The 27,548-nt window shown below is 37.7% G+C and overlaps 1 protein-coding gene across 2 annotated transcripts in view; it reads left to right on the top strand.

Annotated features, from left to right (window-relative positions):
• The window catches only part of MED8 (mediator complex subunit 8), a 52,552-nt gene extending 31,207 nt beyond the window's left edge, over positions 1–21,345 (top strand). Inside the window, exons 2-7 of one of the 2 annotated variants that reach the window (XM_063297769.1) lie at positions 10,380–10,498; positions 13,210–13,354; positions 16,626–16,766; positions 17,770–17,851; positions 18,010–18,258; positions 18,860–21,345. In XM_063297769.1, the coding sequence (XP_063153839.1) occupies positions 10,380–10,498; positions 13,210–13,354; positions 16,626–16,766; positions 17,770–17,851; positions 18,010–18,258; positions 18,860–18,924 (801 nt within the window). In that variant the 3' untranslated portion in view covers positions 18,925–21,345. The other variant, XM_063297770.1, reaches the window with a different exon arrangement.
• Positions 21,346–27,548: the final 6,203 nt, after the last annotated feature.

Here is a 27,548-nt window from a genome sequence, read left to right as displayed (position 1 = left end):
TGTCCTGCGATTTCATCGCAAGGAGCAGCCCTCTGGAGTGCATGAGGGCAATCTCCCATCCTCTCCTTATATGGAGAGGTTCCAAGGAACCGATCTACTCACGGGTTCCTTGGTCTTTGCCGCTGTCATCAGCTCTGCTTTTGCAGTGCTGTCTTCAGTTTGTCATACTTCTCCCGGAATTCCTCCTTCCACCTTTTCCAGCATTGGAGCCTTCTTTAGAGAGCTAGGTCTTCACATAAAGTGTCCGAAGGAGGGTAACTTGAATCTGGTCATTTGTGCCTCTAGCGAGTACTCTGGATTGATTTGTTCAATGACCCATTTGTTTTCTTGGCTCTCCATGATATTCTCTTTTTAAAAAATTATTATTAAAGCTTTATTAATTTTTTCAAGGTATAGTTAAAATACACAATACAAAAAAGATAAAGTACAGAGCTAAAAGAGAAACAAGAAAAACTAAAACAGTGCAGAAATAGAAAACACAAAACATAGGTGACTTCCAACCTTCTCCAACACAGATATAAATACATATTATAAACATTGATCTCTTACCATTAATTAAACTTTTAGTAACATTATTTCTCTAAAATCAAACCATTTAATTGTCAAAACCCAAAATCGAAACTTCATTTTTTTCAGATACAAGCAAATAGCCCAAAAGCGGTCTCCAAGTAGAAACAAATCCAGTCATGGTATTTTCTCTTATTAGTGCTGTCAATTTAGCCATTTGCGCCAGTTCCATTAACTGAACCGTTCTTTCTTCCATTGTGGGAATTTGTGTATCTTTCCATCTTTGAGCATATAAAAGTCTTGCTGCTGTTGTCATATATAGAAACAAAGTCCTATGCTGTTTCTCAAACAGTTTATCCATCAATCTCAGGAGAAACAATTCTGGTTTCAGTTGTATATCTACAGTACTTTAAAAATCTTTTGAATCATAACACATATTTGATCCCCAAATTTCTTAGCTTTCCCACTAGTCCACCATAAATGATAAAACGTTCTTTCACCTTGTGAACATTTCCAACAGACATTAGATACCCCATTAAAATTTTTGACAACTTATCAGGTGTTAAATACCAAGGGTACATCATTTTGTAAAAGTTCTCTATAATTCAATGTAAATTTCAAACCTTTATTCCACATGTTCTCCCATTGTTCAAGCATAAAATTATACCCAAAGTTCTTAGCCCATATAGTCTTTAACATATTCATCTTCTAAATTCAATTTCAACAACATTTTGTACATTTTTGTTATCACATGTTCATCATCTGCACAAAGCTCCATTTCTAATTGCATTTTTTCATTGACAAACTCATATATCTTTTTATCCAAGTTAAAACATTGTGACAATTGTGCAAAGGTAAACCAGTGACAAACATGACCTTCCAATTCCAACTGTTCCCTTGTTTGAAGTTTAGGGTCACCTTCTTCAAAGCTCAACAGATCTTATTTCAGCCAGCTTGGTTTCCCCACCATCTCTTTTCTAAAAAAAAGGTTCTTGAGGTGACAACCACATAGGTACATTGGGAGACAATCTTAATCAGTATTTATTCCAAACCTTCAGTATGGCACAGCTAACAAAATGATTTTTTAAATCTTTATTAACTTTAGTTTTATCATACCACAGATAGGCATGCCACCCAAATCTAAGATCATGTCCTTCAATTCCAATAATTTCTTGTCCTTCAAAGTCACCCTATCCTTCATCCAAAGCAAAGAACAAGCATCAAAATACAGTTTCAAATCAGGTAGACCTAAATCTCCTCGTTCTTTGGCATCTTGTAACAGTTTGAACTTAATTCTTGGTTTCTTCCCTTGCCAAATGAACCTAGAAATGTCTTTCTACCATTGTTTGAATGACAAAACTGTTGTCAAAATTAGTATAGTCTGGAACAGAAACAACATCCTAGGCAAAATATTCATCCTCATCACAGATATCTGACCCATAATTGACAATTGTAATTTTTCCCACCTTAACAAGTCTTTTTTTTTCACATCATTCCAAATTTCGTGGAATTCTTGGTTATGCGTAGTCATATTCTTGATCAGCATCTTTGTTTTTTGTTTATTTACTTTAAGGCCAGCTAGTGATCCAAACTCCTTCAATTTCTTTATCAGGTGTTCAGCAACATTCAAAGGGTCCTGTAGTATCAAAACTAAATCGTCAGCAAGGCCCTCAGTTTGAAAACCTCTTTCTTAATCTTTAAACACTTTATTTGATCATCTTCTCTAATGTCTCTAGTCAAAATTTCCAAGACTAAAATAAAAAGCAAAGGTGACAGAAGACATCCTTGTCTTGTTCCTTTCTGTAGGCTGTCCATGATATTCTCGAAGTCTTCAACACCAAAGTTCAGCAGCGTCAACACTATTCCTATCCTGCTTCTTCAGAGTCCAACTTTGCTTCCATAGAGTGGCACCGGGAATACCATTGCTTGGACTATTCTATCTAAAATAATTACTGTCTAAATACTATCTAAAATAATTAAGCTATTTCCATTATTTTACAGTACAGTCTCATATAAATTGACTGAGCTCATAAAATCATAATTTCTAAATTTTGGGGGGATCATTCTAGTCCAGAGTTCCAGAGAAGGAGACTCTGCAAGCAGTTTGTTCCACTGCTGAACAGCTCTACTTTGTAATTTAGATCCATTCTTTCTTGCCCTTTCTTCTGGAACAATTCTAAACAATTCTGCCCTATCTTAAATTACCCATGTGGTCCTTTCTAACTGCTCTGGTCTATGATTCTACATGATAGCACTTCAGATACTTAAGGAGAGCTGTCGTGTGTCCGCTCAGTCTTCTTTTCTCCTGTCTAAACATATCCAATCCCGACAGCCATTCCTCATAAGTTTTCTGTTCCATATTGCTTTCATTTTGGTTACTGTCCTAAGGACATCTTCTAGTTTGTCAGTGACGTTAAGATGTGATGCCCAATAGCAGATACAGTATGCTAGGTATGCTGTCCAACGCAATATAGAGTGGAAGTGACTTCTCTTGATTTTGACTCTATACTTCTCTTGGTGCAGTGTTGGTAAGAGATTAGATTAGTTGGTAATAGATTTCAGGCTTTTGCTCTTCTCTGATTCTCACAGCAGCCTAGGTTTGCGTTTGTTCTGCAGTTGCATCACATTGTTACTTCATATTCAGCTTGTGATAAGCCAAAACATCCAGATCTTTTTGCATGTACTGCTGCCCATTAGTCCTCCTGATATCATGCCTCATGATTTAATGATTTAATGCCTTCAATTTAATGCATGCCCAAATGTAAATTGCTTTGCATTTGTCCCTGCTGAAATTCATCTTGTTGGTTTCTACCATTGTACCAGGTTGTTCAAGATCTTCCTAATTCTTGATAATATCCTCTAAGGTGGTTTGTTACCCACCACCCCATTTTTATGTCATCTGCAAACTTGGTAACCATATTTTCCAACTTCTCATCCAAGCCATTTATAAATATGCTGAACTACTTAGAACCCTGCAGTAAATCATTCAACACTTCTTTCTAGCTTGTCACAGAGCCATTCAAATATATTCACCAAATACAATAGTTTGGTGAGCTGTATATCCATCAAATGGTAGCACGGTGCAATCCACATTTTACAAACTTCTTTACTAGGATTTCATCAGGTATCTTACTGAATCCTTTGCTGAGGTCAGGATACACTATGTCCACTGTATTCCTGTGGTCAGCTAAATGGGTTACTCTATCAAAAAAAATATTTCAGGTTGATTTACCATGACTTGTCCTTGGTAGACCCATGATGGCTCCTAACAAGACAGGCATTCTGTCAGGCTCTTTGACAGCTGCCTTAAACTGAAAGTCATGATTCTCACAGAGTATTCTTTAGCAAGATCTATTTAGATGAAAGGGAACTGGTTTTAGTGTCCTGGCTTCAGCAGATGGGGTTAAATTGGCAGGCAAGATGCAGGCACTGTGCAAGCAATTGCATGCAATGCTTGCAGAGATATTAGGGAGGAAACACACACTGTAGAACAGGCTTGATAGAAGATGCAGAGGTGGCAAAGCAAAGAGACACAAGGAGAGGGATGACATGGGCGGTTTCCTAAACTCTCAGGCTTAGGATAATTGGTACACTTGCTAGCAAAATGGGCTTTGATTTCAATGGTACAACTTCATAGTAAATTTGAGGCTGGAGAGATTAGCAGGGTAGGCTTGTGCAAAATGTCCAGCAGTACATAATACAATGTGTGTCTGCCTAAAACTAAAAATGATTCATTTCCAAATGCAATTTCTCAACAGAGATCTTTCCAGAAATATTTATTAAGATGAATGGGATGGGGTTATAATAATTGCAGCAGCTGAACTCTTTTCAGTTTAGAATTAATATATCTCTATGTACTTTAGGGTAGAGCAGACACTTTCTGATTTTCTTTTTGACAACCTTGCTGTGATTCAGCAAGGAAGCAGGCTTCTTAACTGATTATAGGAAAGCTTGCAACTATCTATTTACATAACAATCTCCTGAACCATGATCAGTCTGGAAGCTGACTAATACACATTCTTTTCTAAATGCTCAGAACTGACAGTTTAATAATTTTTCCCAGAATTCTGTTTTGTATCAGAGTCAGGCTGACGAGTTTGTAGTTATCTGGGTCCTCTTTTTTCCCCTTCTTTTTCAATATAAGAACAGCATTTATCCTTCTCCAATACTCTGGCATTATGTCCATTTACTATGCTTTGTCAAATATCACAAAAAGGGTTCTGAGATTCCTTCCTTCCTTCCTTCCTTCCTTCCTTCCTTCCTTCCTTCCTTCCTTCCTTCCTTCCTTCCTTCCTTCCTTCCTCTACCCCAATCTATCACAACTGTGTTACAAAATGAACAATAGAAGATACAAACATACAAAACCTAAAAAAGAATCCAGAGAAACAAAACCAACTGAAAACCAAAACATCACACCCAGACACAAGTCTGTCACCCACTCTAACTCAAGGCCTGGGGATCAACCAGGTCTTAAAGACTCATTTAAATAAAGTCAGGGTGGGTGCTGTATGAAGCTCAAGAGGAATGCTGTTTCTAAAATCAACATACACTTCACAAAAGTGTAACCGCCCAGAGTCCCCTTTTCGGGAGAAATGGGCGGTGATAGAAATTTGAAAAAAAAAAAAAGGCACAGATAATTGTGAATGGGGAATTAACAAAACCTTGTGAGATAGAGAAAGGGACTAGTCAAGGATGCCCCTTGTCAGCTTTTCTGTTTATTTTAGCTTTGGAAGGATTGAATAGAGATATAAGTCGAGATGAGAGAATTGCTGGTGTGAAGATTAAAAGAGAAACTTATAAATTACAGGCGTTTGTGGATGACCTGGTGATAATCTTGGAAGGTTGTCTGTCTATTCAGTCATGTTCGACTCTCAGTCACTTTGTGGATCAATGCTCTCCATGCCTTTCTATCTCTTACAGCTTCCTTTAGTTCCATCAAAGTCGTTCCAGTGTCCCTTCTGAAGGTGTCAAGCCAGTGAGTCCTAGGGTGGCCCCTTCTTCTTTTACCACTGACCAATCCCAGCATAATTGTCTTTTCGAGTGAGGAAGGAATAGAATATTAATGGGAAAACTAAAGGACTTTGGGGTATTAGCTGGCTTTAAAATTAACAAACAAAAGACAAAGATTTTAACAAAGAATATGGACATCAAAAAACAAAAGGAATTGATGGAAAAAACTGGTTTTAAGATTGAGAAATAAGTGAAATACTTGGGTATCACTATGACTAATATGAATTGTATGTTATACCAGAATAATTGTGTTAAGACATGGCATGAAATTAAGAAGGACATGTTAAGATGGGAGAAATTACATTTGTCATTGTTGGGGAGAATTTCTGTGATAAAAATGAATGTTTTACCAAGAATGATGTTTTTGTTTCAAACCATACTTATTTTGACAACTGATGTACCATTTAAACATTGGCAGAAAGTTATATCTAAGTTTGGCAGGGGAAAAAACCAAGGGTTAAATATAAAATACTTCAAGGTGTAACAGAACAAGGAGGATTGGGACTGCCTGATTTGAAATTGTACTTTGCAGCCTGCTGCTTAGTCTGGATGAAAAAGTGGGTTCTGCTGAGAAATAAGAGAATTACAAGGGCACAACCTGAGATTTGGATGGCATGGTTTTCTATGGCATGATAAAGTTAAAGTTAATGTAGATTTTAAGAATCATTATATTAGAAGTGTCATATTGAGAATATGGAACAGGTATAAACCCAGACTATGCCTGAAAATGCCTTTATGGGTCTCAGCACAAGAAGCATTTTATAGAAAAGAAACAGTAAGCAAAGAAAAATTGTTAACTTATCAAGAATTGTTAGAACAGGAACATGGAGAATATAAGATGAAATCAAGAGACCAATTGACTTCAGAGGGATTTAGTTTTCAATGGTTTTCATATGCACAGCTAAGAGAAAGATTTAAGGTAGATAATAGGACATTTGGAATTGAGCAGCAGAAGACAGAATTTGAACTATGTACAAATGATGAATATGTAATTGCTAAAATGTATAAACTTTTATTGAAACTAAAATGGAAGAACAAGTAAAAGACTATAAAATGGGCTAAGAACTTTGGACACAATATACTGATGGAACAGTGGGAAAATATGTGGTTAAAAGGATTGAAATTTACATTATGTTATAACTTAAAAGAGAATTTCTATAAAATGATGTATCATTGGTATATGACGTCAGAAAAATTGTCTAGAATGTATAAAGGTACTTCAAATTTATGTTGGAAATGTGGACAACATGAAGGGTCATTTTATCATGCTTGGTGGACTTGTAAAAAAGCCAGAAATTTCTGGGTTCGAATACATATAATAATACAAAGAATTTTAAAGATCAACATTCAACTGAAACCAGAACTTTTCTTGCTGGAATTAATGGACAGTCAATTAGAAAAGAGCCATGGAAGATTATTTTTATATATGTTTACTGCTGCAAGACTATTACATGCATAAAAATGAAAAGATTCTGAAATACCCACGGTGGAGGAATGGTTGATGAAGATGACAGAATTAGCAGAGATGGCAAAATTAACTTGTTTGATTAGAGAAAGATCAACAGCTTTATTTATCAGTGACTGGAAACCCCTTATGGACTTTTTGCTGAAAAAAGAGAAAAATGAACTTGGAATTTATGGTTTTGAAGATTAGAAAGGGTAGCTTATGGAAAGAAGGAAATTATGATGTAACTTTAGAGAGGGTAAAATATAAATGTATTTATAACCGCTGTCAAAAAGATCAGAAGCCACTTTTTAAATCTTTTCTATTTCTTTTTCTATTTTCTTTCTTTCTTATTCACTATTCTTCCTTATTTTCTTTGTTTCTTTTCTAATATTTGTATTGTTTTTATCTTGTTAAAAATTTCTTCAATAAGAATTATATTTTTTAAAAAAGAGGAAGGCTGTTTCAGTGGGCAGGTACCATGACAGAGAAAGTCCTCCTGAGTCCCACTTTGTTGTTTATTCGTTCAGTCGCTTCCGACTCTTCGTGACTTCATGGACCAGCCCACGCCAGAGCTTCCTGTCGGTCATCAACACCCCCAGCTCCCCCAGGGACGAGTCTGTCACCTCTAGAATATCATCCATCCACCTTGCCCTTGGTCGGCCCCTCTTCCTTTTGCCCTCCACTCTCCCTAGCATCAGCATCTTCTCCAGGGTGTCCTGTCTTCTCATGATGTGGCCAAAGTATTTCAGTTTTGCCTTTAATATCATTCCCTCAAGTGAGCAGTCTGGCTTTATTTCCTGGAGTATGGACTGGTTTGATCTTCTTGCAGCCCAAGGCACTCTCAGAATTTTCCTCCAACATCACAGTTCCAAAGCATCGATCTTCCTTCTCTCAGCCTTCCTTATGGTCCAGCTCTCGCGGCCATATGTTACTACGGGGAACACCATTGCTTTAACTATGCGGACCTTTGTTGTCAGTGTGATGTCTCTGCTCTTAACTATTTTATCGAGATTTGTCATTGCTCTTCTCCCAAGGATTAAGCGTCTTCTGATTTCCTGACTGCAGTCAGCATCTGCAGTAATCTTCACACCTAGAAATACAAAGTCTTTCACTGCTTCTACATTTTCTGCCTCTATTTGCCAGTTACCAATCAAGCTGGTTGCCATAATCTTGATTTTTTTGAGGTTTAGCTGTAAGCCAGCTTTTGCACTTTCTTTTTTCACCTTCATCATAAGGCTCCTCAGTTCCTCTTCGCTTTCAGCCATCGAAGTGGTATCATCTGCATATCTGAGATTGTTAATATTTCTTCCAGCAATTTTAACTCCAGCCTTGGATTCCTCAAGCCCAGCATGTTGCATGATGTGTTCTGCATACAAGTTGAATAGGTAGGGTGAGAGTATACAGCCCTGCCGTACTCCTTTCCCAATCTTAAACCAGTCGGTTGTTCCGTGGTCTGTTCTTACTGTTGCTACTTGGTCGTTATACAGATTCTTCAGGAGGCATACAAGATGACTTGGTATCCCCATACCACTAAGAACTTGCCACAATTTGTTATGGTCCACACAGTCAAAGGCTTTAGAATAGTCAATAAAACAGAAATAGATGTTTTTCTGAAACTCCCTGGCTTTTCCCATTATCTAGCGGATATTGGCAATTTGGTCCCTAGTTCCTCTGCCTTTTCTAAACCCAGCTTGTACATCTGGCAATTCTCGCTCCATGAATTGCTGAAGTCTCCCTTGCAGGATCTTGAGCATTACCTTACTGGCATGTGAAATGAGTGCCACTGTTCGATAGTTTGAACATTCTTTAGTGTTTCCCTTTTTTGGTATGGGGATATAAGTTGATTTTTTCCAGTCTGATGGCCATTCTTGTGTTTTCCAAATTTGCTGGCATATGGCATGCATTACCTTGACAGCATCATCTTGCAAGATTTTGAACAGTTCAGCTGGGATGCCGTCGTCTCCTGCTGCCTTGTTATTAGCAATGCTTCTTAAGGCCCATTCAACCTCACTCTTCAGGATGTCTGGCTCTAGCTCACTGACCACACCCTCAAAGCTATCCCCGATATTGTTATCCTTCCTATACAGGTCTTCTGTATATTCTTGCCACCTCTTCTTGATCTCTTCTTCTTCTGTTAGGTCCTTGCCATCTTTGTTTTTGATCATACCCATTTTGGCCTGGAATTTACCTCCGATGGTTCTAATTTTCTGGAAGAGGTCTCTTGTCCTTCCTATTCTATTGTCTTCTTCCACTTCCGCGCATTGCTTGTTTAAAAATAATTCCTTATCTCTTCTGGCTAACCTCTGGAATTTTGCATTTAATTGGGCATATCTCCCCCTATCACTGTTGGCTTTTGCTTTCCTTCTTTCTTGGGCTACTTCTAATGTCTCAGCAGACAGCCATTTTGCCTTCTTGGTTTTCTCTTTCTTTGGGATGTATTTTGTTGCTGCCTCCTGAACAATGTTGCGAACTTCTGTCCATGGTTCTTCCAGGACCCTATCTACTAAGTCCAGTCCCTTAAATCTATTCTTCACCTCCACTGCATATTCCTTAGGAATATTAGCGAGCTCATATCTAGCTGATCTGTGGGTCTTCCCTAATCTCTTTAGTCTGATCCTAAATTGTGCAAGAAGAAGTTCGTGATCTGAACTACAGTCAGCTCCAGGTCTTGTTTTTACCGACTGTATAGATGTCCGCCACCTTTGGCTGCAAAGGATGTAGTCAATCTGATTTCGGTGTTGTCCATCTGGTGAAGTCCACATATAAAGCTGTCTCTTAGGTTGTTGGATGAGTCCCACTAGACCACACTATTTAATTAATGGGACCCAGTGCATGCCAACTCTGCCAGAATATAGAACAGGCAGAAATTACAAGAGTAGGCAGTCCTTCAAATAGGTGCTTTACCAGTACCTTGAATTGCATCCAGAAACCTACAGTACTAGTAACATGACATCCACAAGCTATTCAAGACTATTGGATGTAATTGATCTGGTCCTGGAGACTTAAATTCATTCATGGTAGCCAGGTGGCCCCTAACAATCTGATTACATACCATGAATTACCAGTTCTTACTTGTACCAATTGTTCTGCTTAGGTCCATTGGAATACATTTCCCCTTTGAAGAAAAGCAAAGTAGGCATTGAAGAGTTCTGCCCTGTCCTCAGCACCCATTATTTTTCTTTCATTTTCGCCAACCACTGGGCCCCCACTTTTTCTTCCTTTTGCTACTGATATAGGCAGAAAAGCTCTTTCTGTTGTTTTAAGTTTCCACTGGGAAGCTAGTTGTCATGGTATAGCTGAAACCGAAAACAAAGGAGGGATTATTGTTTGAAAAGTCAAAAGGTAAACTTTGAGGGGCAGTTTGTCATTCTGTTGGAGAGCTGATATATTCAGCCTTATTTTATGTCCTTTCCAGAGAGAGGAAAAGCAGCTTGAGCTATCCTTGGAGGCGCTTATCAGTCAAGTGGCTGACCTGAAGAACTCCTTGGTCAGTTTCATTTACAAGCTGGAGAACGAATATGACCGTCTCACTTGGTAAGGTTTCATAGCAGTTGGTGCTGGTGGGAGGGAACAGCATAATAACATTTCATATAATTTCAGATACCTTCCAACATATATTGAAGCCATCCTAAACTTAATCCTTATTAGTCCTCAAATTATATACATTTGGAGCGTGAAGCAAATTTTCTGATTTCAGGATGTGATTGCCTATTACGTTTTTAGCAAAGGCTTAGGTCCTTTGCATGTTTATCTTGGGGTTACTCATTAAATTCAGTGCCGATTATTCTGGAGTAAATATGTAAAGGCTCAGGCTGTAAAACAAATGAAGCTGATGTCTTGGCACTATGTTTTGCTTGAAATGTAAAAATGATCCCTGTAACCACTTCTGTTTGATTCGGTCTATGCTTTAAATGTAATAATAGAAAAATCACTATATTTGCTCAGAGTTCACTGGGCTTTTAAATAATTTTTGGAACCAGAGGTATTTTTAATTTTTCAGCTACACAAGGAGGTCAGAACTCTGATTTGTTCAGCTCTACACTGTATTCACATTAAGATCTGTCCTGCTATTAAGATCTATACGAGTGATACTTTTTGAAGATGCCCTGGCTGTCAAAGGCTCATTTATCTGGCACACAGAAGGCATTCCCCTTTTTTTTAATAAGAATTTTATTAAGTTTCAAACAGAGATAAAAACTACAGAAAAACAAAAATCTACAAAGAAAAAAACTAAAAAAGTGTAGAAACACAAGAGAATTTTTTTTTAAGTTACAAAAAGAGGTGACTTCTGACTTTTAACAGCAAGGATATACAACAAATCCGTAATCAATCCCTTACTCAGTATTAGACCAAGATCTCTATAAATCATACCATTAGCACATTATAAAAATCACTAGGTATAGTTGCTCCCTCCCCTTATATTAAAAGAAAAAAGAATATATATATATATATATATATATTCATTCTATTATTCTATGCATTCCTGTCCACTATAATAAAGATCAAATGAAAAAACATATACATTGTCTACCATTATACTTGATAGCACAGCAATTTTAATAATCTTAATCATGTCAGACCAAAAACCAGACATTATTTTTTATACCTTAGTAATCTTAATCCAAGTCATTAAAAATAAATGAAATCAGCCAAACCTTAAAAGCAATCCAGATAAATATCTTAAACCCTTATCCCAGTTCAAAATAAACCTAGCCATTTACATATCCCCACAATACACACAAAGCTTTTTTCTTAGAAAAATCAAACAGCTCAACTGCCCCCCTCAAAAACTCTGACTTCTCTTCAGGAAACCTCCCATACATAGTAACCTTCTTTTCCAAGGCATTCCATTAGAAGATCAGTTTCACTTATGGCTTGTAACTTGATCTCTCCCTTTAATTTCTTCAACTCAACTATCCAATCTTCCTCCAGCATCTCAGCAGAAGTCAAAGAGACATTCCTGACACTGTTAAATTCCTCAGTTTCATCCATGACATCCCCAACCAGATGAGACATTTTAAAGCTCATATTTTCCACAATATCTTGAATGCCTTGCATAAAAACTTGGTAAGAATCAGAAAAAATCTGCTTGAAGTCCCGATGGAAGTCTGAGAAAGTCTGTTTGAGGTCCTCCATATCTCATGTAGTAGATTATGGTGCCCCCTAAGAGTTTAACCAGCGAAAGTCGAAGATATGAAGGAATGTGTTTACTTAAGCAAGAGTGAGATTGCAGACAATTCCCCAGGGAAAGTAGAAGCAGAGAAGTGAAAGTTCAGAACAACCAATATATGTAGGAAAATGCTAATTTCTTCAAATTTAGTACAAAAATAATAACAGGGAGACAATTATTTACTCTTAATCTTCCTTAATATTTGGATGGAAAACAAGCCAAAACTTTAAAAGATTTTTTTTTAAATTAATCCCGAAAATAACGATAAGCACCAAGAGAACCTGCTTCTCCTTGCTGTAGAAAGCCTCTGTTAAGGTACATATACTTAAAAATATATATATAAATTGGGTGATTTAGAAATGGGGTGGCTGGTCTTAATGTCCCTTTAAGGCTACAGTGTGGCTTGGAAAATGGTGACATCCCAGCCTCCTGGCAGCTCTTACCAGTCGAGCGTGAACGCTGTTTGCAATCTTCTGCCTACATGCCACCATCCTGGAGGACAAATAGAGTGATTCCAAGTGTTCCTTTCCCAGTAAAAGACTCCTGGGTTTCAGGAAAAACCTGCCTAAGCCCCCCAAAAACTGCCGCATTGTCAGTTCTGCCCACAGAGCCTGCAAGCGCAACTGTTCAGTCCACCATGTCCCCAACGGAAGTCAGAAGAAGGCGTTTTCCTGTGCTGCAACAAGTGCATAGAATGTTGCCCCCAGAAGTTGTGTTTGGTACACATGTCTCTTTTAAAGAATAGCCAAGACACATTTCTTCACCAAATTTGCCATTTTCACTTAATGCTTACATTGGTTTTAATTTGCCTTTCAGTTTCTACATTTTGTATTTTGCATTTAATTGTTAGGTGCCTTGAATGTGTAGAAACCAGAATCTATATTGTATAAATAAATATTCTCTGTAGGGAAATCTTTGCATGACATGTGTTAGAATTAGAGTGGTTGTGTTCAGTGAGTTTTATTTCTTTGTTACAGCCCTCTGATCCAAATAATTATTTTAATTCCCTCAGCCATATCCACAGATGCTCTTTTGGTATAATTCATCTATTTCTATTTCCATCTTTCTGCCTCAGGCCCTCAGTGCTAGATAGTTTTGCTCTGCTCTCAGGGCAGCTCAACACTCTGAACAAAGTGCTGAAGCATGAGAAGACTCCGCTGTTGCGCAATCAGGTTATAATTCCATTAGTACTGTCCCCAGATCGGGATGAAGAGATAATGGTAAGAATCTGACTCAATTTGCACCTTTTTTTGACCATGGTAATTATTTTTTGGTTCTAGGAGCAGATAAGATACTGAACAATGGATCTTTTTATCAGTTGAGTGAATAATGCAAAGCTTGCTAACTTTTGCAAAGACAAATATATAGAAGGGGTAGGAAACCAAGAGAATTTTTCTTCCTTCTACAAACTGGAGTATTGGTTTATAGAAATAACTATTATGGATTGTACTCTGTATGACATTCATAGAATAACAGGATAAAAATATGTTATTAATGAGTAATAATAAGAACACTTTTATTTATGGTCAATGACCAGCTAAGTAGCTACAACCCTAAAATAATGCATAAAAGGAGGCTTAAATACAATAAGAGCAATAAAACCACCATATAAACTGCCAATTAAAATTTACACATATAAGACTTAAAAGAGAGCAAAAAATAACAAAGCAAAACAGAATAAATAAAATTTAGATAAAAGAATACAAGGACTTCTTTCTAACATCATTCGAGGATAAGGACACCTTAAGCCTTCTTTTAGCAATAGTGCCTCTAAGAACTTGGCAACTCTGTTCGTAATAGCAGGGTTCTGGTCTGATAGTAGAAAACAAACCACCTCTCCATCATTGAACGTTCAATCTCTACTAGAAGGTGGCCAGCACATAGGTTCTTGTAGAAGGGACAATGAAGAAATACGTGTACTAAGGTCTCAGGTTCATTCTGGCCAGAGGAACAATTTCTCTCATTAAATGGGATTTTAAGAAACCTCCCATCCAATACTGCTGAGGGTAGAATGTGAAGGCTTTACAGGATGCTGAACAAACCAGATTGAACAGATAGTTTGCAAGTCTAAAAGGGTTCCAAGGAGGAACCCACACTGGTAGATTGCCTATAGCACTTAATTCTGTCTGACAGGCAATATTATAGTAACAGTAGACTTCAGACAGCAGTTAAGGAAATGCTTTGCAGAGCTTAAAAATAAGCTCTGACAGGCAAAAAAAGAGAAAGCCTTAAAATTACAGGACTGGATTTTAAACTGGAAGCAATGACCACATGCTATACAACTCAAGCTTTAGTTGCACAACAAAATTGTATATAGGGGATAGTTACCTTAAAAGAAACGCCAGCAGAGGGGAAGTCAAGCTGTTTTGTCATTACGTGCAATGATATCATAGATTAAGATATACGTGTGTGTGCGCGTGCGTGTCTGCACACATTCATACAGGTGAGCCTCAGTCCGTGTATGAATGCATGAGAGAGAGGCATTAAATCCAGATCTTTACTAAATTAGCTTGGTTATGACAGAATACAGGCTTTTTTAATCAATCAACCCATTGACTTTTTTCCTCCTCAAAATACAAATGTCTTCTAAAAACCCCTGCTTTTTCTATATCATGTTTAAAAAATTGCCTTGCTATGTATTGTTTTGCCTCTTAAATAGAAAGCTTCAGTAGCATAGCTGGAAGTAGATTGGACTCCAACCTTACTTACTACAGTCTTAATTTTTTTCTTGTACTGTATAGTTTTAGTTTTTTTTAATATAATTTTATTAACTTTAGAACAAAGATTAAAAACTACAGAAAAACAAAAAACTACAAAAAATAGAAACTAAAAGAAGTGTGAAACACACAAACACAAAAAAGAATTTTAGAGATTACATACAAAGGTGACTTCCAACTTTCAACAGCAAGAATATACAGCAATTTCCAAAATCAAACCCTTACTCTTTATCAAACCAAGATCACATTATTTCTATACATCCTTCCATTAACACATACAAATCACTAATACAATTGCTCCTTCCCCTTATATAAAAAAAAGAGTGTGTATGTGTGTGTGTGTATTTCTAAATCAACTTCCCTCCTCTTCAAAACATACATTTATTTACTTCCTTCCTACCACTATTCTATATATTTCTGTCCACTATAATAAAAATCAAATTATAAAAACATGTAAGTTGTTTACTTTTATAATAGTACTACAACAGACTTAACCCTATTAAGTTTAGAAGCCAAATATTATTATGTCTTATCAATACATTTTAAATCATACAAATCACAAATCCTGTAAATCTTAGTCCAAATAATTAAGAAAATAAAATAATAACCTTATTATCAATCCAGTTACACATTCTTAATTTTTTACCCCTCCTCGAAATATACAAGGGTATTTACATATCTCCCTATTACACATAAAACATTTTTTTTACAAAAATCAAACAGGCCCACTGCCACCCTCAAAAACTCAGATTTCTCAGCAAGGAAAAAATTCCCACAAAACATATTCTTTTCTTTCCCATAACACTGTTTCAGATAGTCATAACATCACCCCAGCAAAGCAACTGCGCACACTGCCCACGGTCTCCTGGCTGCAACTCACTGTCCAGAGGACAAATGGGTCAATTCCCAGCGTTTTCCTTGCCTGGAAAAACGCTCTGGGCTACAGGAGAAACCAGCCTGTGCCCCAGAAAACTGCCACAATGCCAGCTCTGCCCATGGAGCTCACGCAGGCACAGCTGCTCAGTCCACCATTTCCCACCGGAAGCCTATAGTTTTAGTTTTTTAATGTGATGAGCATTAGAAAGATACTTTTTACTTGCATCTCGATGGAAGTTCAACTGCCTACTTTGCTGTATAGGTAAGCAAACTAGGACAATAAAGCACATTTATTTAGTCCCTGAAATAGATTGGATGAGTATAATCTCCCTATAGCTTTTAGATTATATTTGTCTTATTATTTCATCTGGTCCTGTGGTAAAATTGTTTTGCAATGCTATAAACTGGACTATATGTTTTATAATTTGCTTTTGACATCTCAATGACATGTTTCAAAATATTATTTTCCAGTGAGTTCTTCACATCATGCAACTCATATTATCAGGTAGTCCTGAAAATGAACATGAAGCTTCTCAGAAAATACTCATTCATTCCCTATATTTCAGCCAATATAGTTTTCAGGATGAATCAAAATTCACATAGCAGTACAATGTAATAAATAATATGTTGGTGTATATATGGCAGTTTGGTATTCCAGACCAGGTTTCAAGCTGTTCCTTCATAATGGCTGATTTGTAAATGGTGAAGATGCCAACTCACTGAAGTTGATTTTAATTGCTTCATTTTGTTATGATAAGAAAGAGAAAGACCAAAAACGTGCAGAGGTAGGCATTCTGAAGTTAAATTTTCAGTAACCTAAGGCCAATGAGTTTAGCTTTGTATTGTCTGATTTTGTTGCAAGATAAGATTGTGAGCACTAATAGACTCAATGTTGTAGCGGCAGACAGAAGGACGAGTACCAGTGTTCAGCCATGAAGTTGTACCCGATCATTTGCGAACCAAGCCTGATCCTGAGGTGGAAGAGCAAGAGAAGCAGCTGAGCACAGATGCAGCTCGTATTGGTACTGATGTGGCACAGGTAAGACAATGACTGATTAGTAGGACCAGGAAGGAAAGATAACTTGGAGCCTGAAGGAGCACAGACATAGCACCTATCTGCAGCTCTGTAAAGCAGCAGGGTATTTTCCTAGGATCATGTAGCTGCTCTCTGTAGCTGCCTCATGATCCAATGGAAAAAAGTGTCAGCTTTAAAGAGATGCAGACATATTTGTGCCCGTGTGCGCTCCAAAGAACATTTTTGGAATCAAATCTAAAGTATTACATACTGAATAGACACTGTTAGAATTTAAAATCTTTTCTTGGTAAATGTTTATGGGAAAGCATGCTTTTGCACCACCCTTCATTTTGCTGCCCCCACATTTTAATCCTCTGCTTCAGAACTGCTATTTGGTAGCATGCAGGTGAATTGCAATTCTATTACATATTGAACAAGATGTGCTCAAAAGATGATTACATCTTTCATTTGTAAAGGACATTTGCAAAATATGTTGTTGTTTTTATTGTTATTGCCCTATTCTATATTTGCTTCAGGAACTCAAGACAATACAGTATCTACTGTATCTACTTTCCCCACAAGTCTAATATAGAATGGACTGAGAGTTAGTCACTGGCCCCAAATTGTACTGTACCACATTTCGTTGCAACAAAGATTGCTTGAAATCGTCACATCCCAGTGCCCTTGCTATGAGCAGTAGTGTGTCTCTGTATGTCAGGAATTATTTATTTTGTGTATGGACATATCTGTATGTATGTGCTCACATGCTCATTTACATAGGTTCATATGCACTCTAATAGGCATATTTCTCCCACTCCCAGGCCTAATTTGGCACCTATGAGTTCTCACATTCAAAATGATGCCTCTCCCTGATTCTGTCAAGACAGTGTGAGATTTCAACCTTGTACAGAACTCTCTCCAGATTCCAGAATATCTGGGGATAAGTTTTAATGAGTTTCCTTTATCTGAAGTCAGGTAATGTGAAACACTTATAAATTCTGACATTATGTGATTTTTATTGTTGCAGAAACAGATTCAAAGCCTAAACAAACTGTGTTCGAACTTGCTAGAGAAAATCAGCAAAGAAGACCGAGAATCTGAAAGTGGAGGTATGGTTCTAGAGAAGGAGGAGGACTGAGTGAGCTTTAGGGGGACTGCACTATCCAGAGACAGAAATCCCAGAAGCAAAGATAAAACTATGGTCAGGAATAAAACCTAAACCTTTGGAAAATCTGTATACCAATATGAATGTTTTTCCATCCTATAGGTTTACGCCAGAACAAGCAGACATTCAATCCTGCTGATACCAATGCCTTAGTTGCAGCTGTAGCCTTTGGGAAGGGATTGTCAAACAGACGTCCACCAGGAATGGGAAGCTCTGTTCAGACCAGTCAGCAAAGTGCCAATGCCATCATAGCAGGTGCTTCTACCATGCAGCAAGTACAAATGTCTGGAGCACCAAATCAGCCACAGCCTATGCTTGGAGGGGTGCAAGTTCCACAAGCAGGCCAACCAGGTAAATAAAAACACAGAGACAAAGCAATATACAGTAATATTGTTAGGACAATAGGAAGTTAAACATTTTGTATAAACAGACTTTAGAGAAGGACAGCTATTTGGAACAAGATATGCAATATCCATTTCTTCCTCATCATGTTAGGGTGGGATATGACAACCTATCATTTATGTTATCATTGTCCAGGGGGCTGTGAGCCTGGAAATGAGATAGAATAGTATAGAATATATTATGTATATTCAATACAGGATTGTCCATTATACTGACAATAAGTTGCTAGTAATCAAAATCAGGAGCAGGCTATTTTCCTTATGTCCAGCTGGGTGGTATTCTCAAGAGGCATTTGCTTACCCACCATAGGAAAATAGGATATTGGACTGGTTAAGTGTTTTCTCTTATTCAGCAGGTTTCTTGTTTAGCTCAATAAGTGCATAAAATGTCTGAGAAACTTGCACAAAGTGATGATAGAGTGTGAGTGACTAAATGTATCTCCCTCAAAAGTATGTGCAAAAAAGATACAGAGGAAGTAATAAAGACATTCTCCCCTAAATTGGTCTGATTTTTATTACATTGCTAAACCCAGCTTCTTTCATATCTCCAGGTAAGATGCCCAGTGGCATAAAAACCAATATCAAATCTGCTTCAATGCATCCCTATCAAAGGTGAGTAGGAAATATTCTGGTCTATTGCTGCTCCTGGACTTCATTTCCAAGACAACACTTCTTCAACTTTTTCTCAACAATGAAACTTGGTGTCTTTTCTGAGTATCAGTGGCATCATTTATTCATACATCTGCATTGATCCAGGGCACAAAAATGTGAAAGCGTATTTTTCATTCCAAATGGTAGAGGCATTTCTTTGAGGACAACAAATCTGTCAACTATCTAAGCCAAGATGATGAACAAATTTACTTCCTGGTTTACTTATGTAAGAAGTCTGATTCCCTCAGGCAGTGCACCCCTTTTGGAACTGCCTGTTGATGACTGAGATATATGGGACATGCAAGTTATATTTTTTTAAAAATTAATAAAGTTCAGGTGCTCTGTCTCATGTAGTTTTTGTGTATTTTTAAGGTGGATCATGGGAAAATATGTGGCTTTGTCTTGGCTGAATTTTTCATAGAATACCATTAGACAAGCCAGCATATCATCTGTTTTGACTCCTGTTTGAGATTCTTTTGTTCAGGCCCATTTTTCATTGACTGAGGGAGGTTAGCATTCTAGCTCTTGGTTTATTGTTATAGAAACTTTTGCAAATTGCCAACTAGAGGTCAGGCAAGATGGATAAAAGCTTGCTCAAATTTTATCAGTATGAGCAAATGAAAATGTTGTTTTTTAGGTGTGATAGATGGTAAATATTACAATGAATTTCTGAAGTGGATGATAGCAGTCCTGACACATCTTCCCTGCATCGGTGATGAAGGAAGGGCACTACCTTTTTGCTGAAGTTGATGTGTAAGGGGACCTAGAAGTGAGAAACAACCAGATGCTGCAATGTAGCATCATTGTAGTCTATGACTGATCATCCAATCACCATATCACTTGCAATCTATTGGTTGTTTCAACCACTGCATCCAGGTTCTGTTTAAGAACAGGAATCTTACCAATAAGCAACAACAAGGCTTATCTACTGCTGCTAGCAGTGGAAAGGATATTAGATGATGCCTAAACAGGTATTTAAACATTTTCAAGGTTGAAAGACAGGTAGTGTTCTGTTCCTAGCAGTGGTTGAGCTCACACTTGATCTTCAAGCACAAACTTTTAAGTATTCCTGTACAAGGCTGCCAGTGGCCTGTAGCTTACTCACTTTGGTGGTGGTGGTGGTGGTGGTATTGTGCTGGATCTTCTGGGCCAGTAGCAGGAGCAGTAGCAGCAGCTATGACTTTGGATTTGGGTGGAGCCTCATGTTCAGCCTCCTCCACTTGTGACGGAAATAGCCCTTCCTCAGCCTCACCTATCACAACATTAGTGGAAAGTACCACTATACTGAGCTCTACAGAAATTATAAGTATTGTTTAAGCATATGAGAAATACATCTAAATCCATAGGTGTTCAGTCTACATATGTGTGATAATGAACCTTGTTCTTCAATCAGTTGGTGACTGCTGTTAATCCTATGAAATTTCAATTTAACATAATTCCTGACTGATCTTGACTGATCCTGTAGCATGTAGATGGGAGAGCATTTGGAAAGAACCGTATGCTAGATGAGAAGTAAAGAGAGAACCCTGAAAGAATGCAGCAACAAACCACCTCCGTAACACTACATGGATATGTCCCTCTAATCACCAGGAAACAAGCTTGAGGATGTCTTGTTCTTTTTATAATGCATCACTGATACCATTTTAAAACAGCTTTACTAATTCAAGCAAATCATAGAGAAAATTTATCTATGTGGTTACTAAAGGTCAACACCAACTTGATAGCATATAATAAAAAAAATCAAGCAGATGTTCTTTTAGAGGGAAGAATAATATAAATCTGTTGATATTTTTCATTTGTGGTTAGTGCATCAAGATATATTTTTAAAAACTATTATCAATCAGACTTCTATAACTCGGTGTTAACAATTTCTTTAGATGAACTAATTGTGGTAGAATATAATTTTTCCTTAGTTCTCTTGGAATTTCCTGTTGTTTAATTAAAGTGAAATTAAAAACTAATTTGAAACTGCTATCTGTATTGTATTGTTGTCATGAAACTTGTCTTGAATATCCTTTAGTATAAAAGATTTATTAGAGTGAAACAAGCCTTTTAATTTGAAAACTTTTCTACCTGTCCATCCAACTTTTATATTGCAAATAGTTTTTTTAGTTTATTTTTAAAAATAATTCTGTATCTTTAATTTAAAATGGGATGATCTAAATGGAGGAAAAATGAGGAGCTACAAATTTCATTCACAGTTGCTATGCCACTAAGACTGCCTTATAAAATGAGTTGGCAATGTCTTTTATTAAAGAACAGTTTACTATTGTAAAGGGGAAATCTTGCTGTCCATAATCAAATCTGCTGTGATCCATTATATTATATGAAATGAATTAACTGTTTTACTTGATATGCATCAAATAAAGCTTCAAAATTAGATACAGCAATGCTTCCCTGTTGTTTCAGTCTATATAACACGGCAAATCGAAAATGCTTTACTGTAATAACAAATTTGTTTATATTTTTTGCTATGGAGAAAGGTTGTCTGAAGATGGAGGAATCATTTGTAGTAAAAACAGTAATTTGGAAAAGATCGTTTTTTTAAGAAGGATTTTATTAAATTTCAGAAAAAGATAAAAGATACAGCAAAACAAAAAACTACAAAAAGAAAAAAAGAACTAAAAAGTGAGAAAACACAAGAGGAAATTTTTTAGATCGATTACAGGAAGTGACTTCTGACTTTAAACATCAAGGATATTCAGCAATTTCCCATAATCGATCCCTTACTCTATATTAAACCAAAATCACATTGTTTCTACAAATCAACCCCTTAGCACATTGTAAAAATCACTAAGTACCATTGCTCCCTCCCTCTATATTTAAAGAAAAGAAAAAATATAATTCACCTTCAACTTTGCCCCCCAAAGTAACAATTACTTAATTATTCCCTTCCTACTATTCTATACATTCCTGTCTACTATAATAAAAATCAAAAATAAAGCATGTAAATTTTCTACCATTATAATTAATAATACAAAAAACATGAATACAAAAAACATGAAGAAAAAAACCTTAATAAACATAATCCCAATCATTAACGATAAGTAAAGTCATCCAGAACCATAAGACCATCCAAATAAATCTTTTTGGTCCCTTAACCCACTTCAAAATAGACATTTATATATCCCCATAATAGGCACAGAGCTATTTTCTTAACAGCCCAACTGCTCCCCTCACAAACACAGACTTCTCTCCAGAAAACCTCCAAAAACATAATACCCCCTTGTAATGATTGCCTACCCTAACAAAACCAGACTCACAAGTAGAGGCTTAATGATATCTGATTTATTAAAGAATAGTATGCAAATACAGAGAAAACTGAGAATGAGCAAAAGCGCGCCAAATACAAACTAAAAACCCTCGGTGCGAACGTAATCCCTCCCCTCGCCCAAACTGTTTCAAATCCCCACCGCAGGTGCTGGTGACAATTTCTGCTGATGTCCTGGGAAGAAAACCTTGAACACACGAAATAACCCAAACACATTCCAATCCAGCTGAATACAGATAACATCCCAGGAGACAGTATCCTCCTCCCCTCCCAACCTAAACACGCATCAGCAAAATGACATGCGAAACGTTACGATGTACGTTTAACATTGAAATGATGAACATGACACCCCTTCTCTTCCATAATATTCCATCAAAAAGTCAAATTCACTCATGTCTTGCAGCTCAATTTCTCCATTTAAGTTCTTCACTTCAGCATTGCTAATTTCCTCCAAGATTTCAACAGAAGCCCAAATCTCACTCTTAAGAGAGATAATTCCATTGCTATTAGATTTTTCAGGCTCATCCACATCATCCCAAACCAGATGGCACATTTCAGACCACATATTTACCACAATGCTCCGAATGTCTTGCAGAATAACTTGGCAGGAATCGGAAAGAATCTGCTTACTATCTGCTTTGATATCTTGGCAACAAAGCCTGGCTAAGATCCTCCATCCATTTCTGAAGCAGTAAGTTATGGTGCCCCCTAGATATTTAACTGGCTGAAGTGAGAGTCAATGGAAAATTTCCAAACTGAGTTAAGATAAGATACTAGACAGTTCCCAGAGAAAGTAGCGGCAGGAAAGTAAAAGTTCAGAATGGCAGGTTCAACGTGTAGGAAAAATGCCAAAATCTTCAAAATTAGCACAGAAATAATAACGGAGACAATAACTACTCTAAACCCTCTTTAGTATTGGATGGAAAGCAAAATCCAAAGCTTTTTTTTTTAAAAAAATTTTTAATTAATCACAAAAGTAACGATAAGCACCAGGAGAGATCATTTCTCCTTAATGTAGGAAGCCTCTCTTAGGCTACAAATACTTAAAAAATAATAATAAATTGGGTGCTTTAGAAATGGAGTGGCTGGAATTAATGTCCCTTTAAGGGCTGCAGCGTGGCTCGGAAATGGTGAAATACCAGCCTTCCAGCGAAGTCTTACCCGCCAATTGCACATGCTGCCCATGATCTCCTGGCTGCAACTCACCATCCAGAGGACGAATGGGTCAATTCCAAGCATTTCCTTAATCCGAAAAAATGCTCTGGGCTACAGGAAAAACCAGCCTAAGCCTGACGTAACTGCCGCAATGCCAGTTCTGCCTATGGAGCTTGTGGGCATAGCTGTTCAGTCCACCATATTCCCACCAGAAGTCTGGAAAAAGATCATTTTAACTCTCTCCAATATTCTTAATAAAGTTTAATGTAGTTACTCCATTCTAACACTTATCCTTTTGACTACCATGAGAAAGGCATACAATCCTAAATTAAAAGTTGTGTTGTATTTTCATTAGAATTGTAATAAAAAGGCGAGTTTTAAATAAGTTATATTTTGTGTAGTTTTTTAATACTTTTGAGTAATGTTTTGAGTTTCTAGAGATACATTATACAGAAAAGATCAGAATTTTTTACACAACATTGGAATCTAGAGGTAACCACCACCTCAGAGGAAGCCAACTGATAACCAGTGCAGCTCTGAAGTAGCAGAATTACCTGAGTATATTGCGATACACCATCACTGTCACGTTTTGCACCAGCTGCAGGACTTGTAACAAAACATTACAATTTGGAGTGCTCCTATTCCAGGTACCCTTTCATTCTGTTTTCAGTGGCTGCTGAAAGTGCTCCCTCATTATGTTGATTCTATGGTTCCCCCATAGATATTCTAGAGGTGACGGACTCGTCCCTGGGGGAGCTGGGGGTGTGGATGACCGACAGGAAGCTCTGGCGTGGGCTGGTCCATGAAGTCACGAAGAGTCGGAAGCGACTAAATGAATAAACAACAACATGGTTCCTCCATTTAGAAAAAATAAATTGTCCTTCTACAAGCATTTTATTTATTTGGCTGCCCATCTCAAGGTCAATAAATAAAACCACACTAACCAGTACAGCTTGCTTAAACTCCTGGCCCAAATGCTTGGAGGAGCAGCCAGGTCTTCAGTGCCTTGCAAAAGACCAACAGGGATGGCGCCATCTGGATATCCAGAGGGATGCTGTCCCATAGCGCCTGCCCCCCCCTGCAACAGGAAAGTCATGACTCCTGGATCCAACAAGATAGAATTATTTGATAGAAGGTACCCAGAGCATACCAGCCCTGCTAGATCTGGTGAGGTGAAGAAATGATAGGAAACAAGTGATCCCACAAATAGCCCCACATGTAGGGCTTTATAGGTGATAACCACCACCTTGAATCATACTCAAAAACCTACTGGAAGCCAATGCAGCTCATGGAGCAGTGGTGTTATATAGGCATAACAAGAAACACTCAAAACCATCTGTACTGCATTTTGGACCAGCTGCAGCTTCCAGGTGCTCGTAAAGGTAAAGGGTTCCCCTGCACAGTTGTGTCTGACTCTAGGGGGTGGTGCTCATCTCTGTTTCTTAGCCGAAGAGCCAACGCTGTCCAAAGATGCATCCACAGTCATGTGGTCAGCATGACAAGCACGGAACGCTGTTACCATCCCACCAAAATGGTACCTATTTATCTACTTGCATTTTGCATGCTTTCAAATTGCTAGGTTGTCAAGAGCTGGCTCGAGTGAGGGAGCTCACTCCATCACATGGGGCTAGGGTCTCAAACCGCCAAACTTGCGACCTTCTGATCAACATGCCTGGCATCTTAACCACTGAGCCATTGTGCCCCCATATAATTCTCTTCAAGGGCAGCCCCGTATAAAGTGCATTAAGTAATCCAAATAGTTGTGACTAAGGTATGAATCATTGTAAGGTCTCCTGTTCAAGAAAGGTTGCAGTTCCTGCAAAAGGAGCATCTGTGCAAAGGTCCTCTGGCCGTGGCTGCCACCTACTCTTTGAACAGCGGTCATAAATCCAGGACTCCCAAATTGCACACAGCTCTGACTAGTGGAATACAAACCTATGCAGAGTTAAAGATGGAAAATCTCTGGATCCAGGGGGCCTTAAAATCCATGGCCACTTAATCTTGCCAGGGTTGAGCCAGAGTCTGTCCTCCCCCATCCACCCCCAATATCCTCCAGGCACTAGGAAATAACAGCAGAGATGTATAGCTTGGTATTATCAGAGTACTGATGATACTCTCCCTTTGTCAATAAATAATCTCACCCATTGGATTTATGTTCAGTAGGAGCAGGAAGAGAGTGGAGCCTTGAGGTACCACACAAAGCAGGGGCCTAAGGTTCAATCTCTGCCACCTCCCACAGCAACTGGAGAAAGGAGAACCACCACTAGATTGTACTGCCCGCATCTAATCTGCTGAGCCAGCGCAGAATGATACTGTGATTAATGATATCAAAAGCTGCTAAGAGATCAAGGAGGGCCAGGATGGATACACTATCCCCATCCCGAGCCTGCCAAAGATCATTGAGAAATGTGACCAATGATGTCTCAATACTATGACCCAGCCTGAATGCAGACTGAAAGGGGTCCAGATAATCAACTTCCTCCAGGGCCCTCTGGAGCTGTAAGCTGACCACTTTTTTAACAACCTTCCCTAGAAAAGGAAGGTTGAAGATGGGTTGAAATATGAAGAAACAACATGGAACCATTCCTCCCTCACCTCATTAGTTAATTAGATGTCTCTTATTAAATAGTACATCTTCTATGGGAGTTGAAATAAAAATAATGTTATAAGTCATCAATAGTGATACTGATGCACATAAAGCTCTGATGTGTTCTCAGTGTCTTTTCTTTCACTTCAGCTGGCAGAAAGCTGCTGTGAGAAAAGATTGTGTTGCTACTGTTCATGAAGTAGAAGCCTGCGGTAAGTATTCATCAGTGCCTGATTGGATTTTTGACTGCCAAAGGAGTACCTTCATCTGAAATTCACCACCGAATGCAAGTTGTTTTGATCATTATGTTGTCATGAGTAGTGTGTTGCTGTGCCAAAAAATGTAAAGATAGTATCTCAGGAACATCTGATTTGTGTGATCAGGAACAAAATGGATGACAACAACCAATGAGTTTTGCACAAGAAAGGTTGATGAACTGATTAAGGACAATTGGCGGATCACTCAAAGGGAAATTACTGTCAACATGCAGATCACATAATTGATGTTCTTCAGAAGGTTTGTGCAAGGTAAGTTCCATGTATGGTGATAGCAAAGATTAAAGCTTCAAGGGTTGAAATTTGCCAGCAATTGTTATGCTACAGGAATGAAGGTAAGGAATCTATTCATAGCCTCATGACAGCTGATGAAACATGGGCTCATCATTATGACCTAGAAATGAAGAGTCAATCCATGGAATATCATAAAATTTCACCTGCAAAAAAATAAAATAAAATAAAATAAAATAAAATAAAACCCAGGCTTCGGCGGGAAAATTCATATTACAATTTTTTGGGATGCAGATGGTGTTATTGACATGGATTTCTTGAACCTAGCACCACTAATACATCAGAGCACTACACTGCAATAGTAAAAACTTTGAAGCAACTATTAAGCAAAGGTGGGAAGCCAAAAAGGGATAACACAACAATGCTAAGCCTCACACTTCACAAGCCACCCAAGAGGCAATTGTCAAGCTGGATCCCGCTGTCTTACTCCATCTGCTATATAGTCCAGACTTGGTGCCATGTGACTTCAACCTTTTCCCAGAACTGAAAGAATACCTTCATGGGCATCTGTCTGATTCAAATGAAGATGTGGAAAGGACTGTCAGGACCTGACTAAAGAGACAAAGTATAGAGTTCTTGTCCATCATTGGTAGAAGTGTGAAGAGGATGGTGGTGATTATGTAGAAAAGTAAATACAATTACTAAAGAGCTCATTTCAAGGATTATTTTCCTGTTTCATTTATTAAAATACTTAAAGTATTTAAACTAAGGTAGAGGCATTACTTTTCATTCCACCCTCATAGAATTAATTTCTTCTTTTGCTTTAAAGATCTGGTAGTGCCTTGTATATTTCAATAGCTTGTTGTTGAAAATGCTATGACTTGTTTTTATTAATTACTTAATCAGAGGTTTGGTTGAAGCTCTAATTATATCTGATCTCAACTCTGACATATCCATAATTGGTCTAAAAGTGTGTCCCAGGTGAGGACTGAAAGACTTGTATCTTGAATCCTTTCTACTCTTATAGTTGAACAGTTGCTTAACTTTCTCAGAACTTGGGTTTTTGTATT

Source organism: Candoia aspera, chromosome 3, assembly GCF_035149785.1.
Source record: "Candoia aspera isolate rCanAsp1 chromosome 3, rCanAsp1.hap2, whole genome shotgun sequence".
NCBI classification, from domain to species: domain Eukaryota; kingdom Metazoa; phylum Chordata; class Lepidosauria; order Squamata; family Boidae; genus Candoia; species Candoia aspera.
Note: the sequence above shows the minus strand (reverse complement) of the source record. Positions and strands in the feature narration are given on the sequence as shown.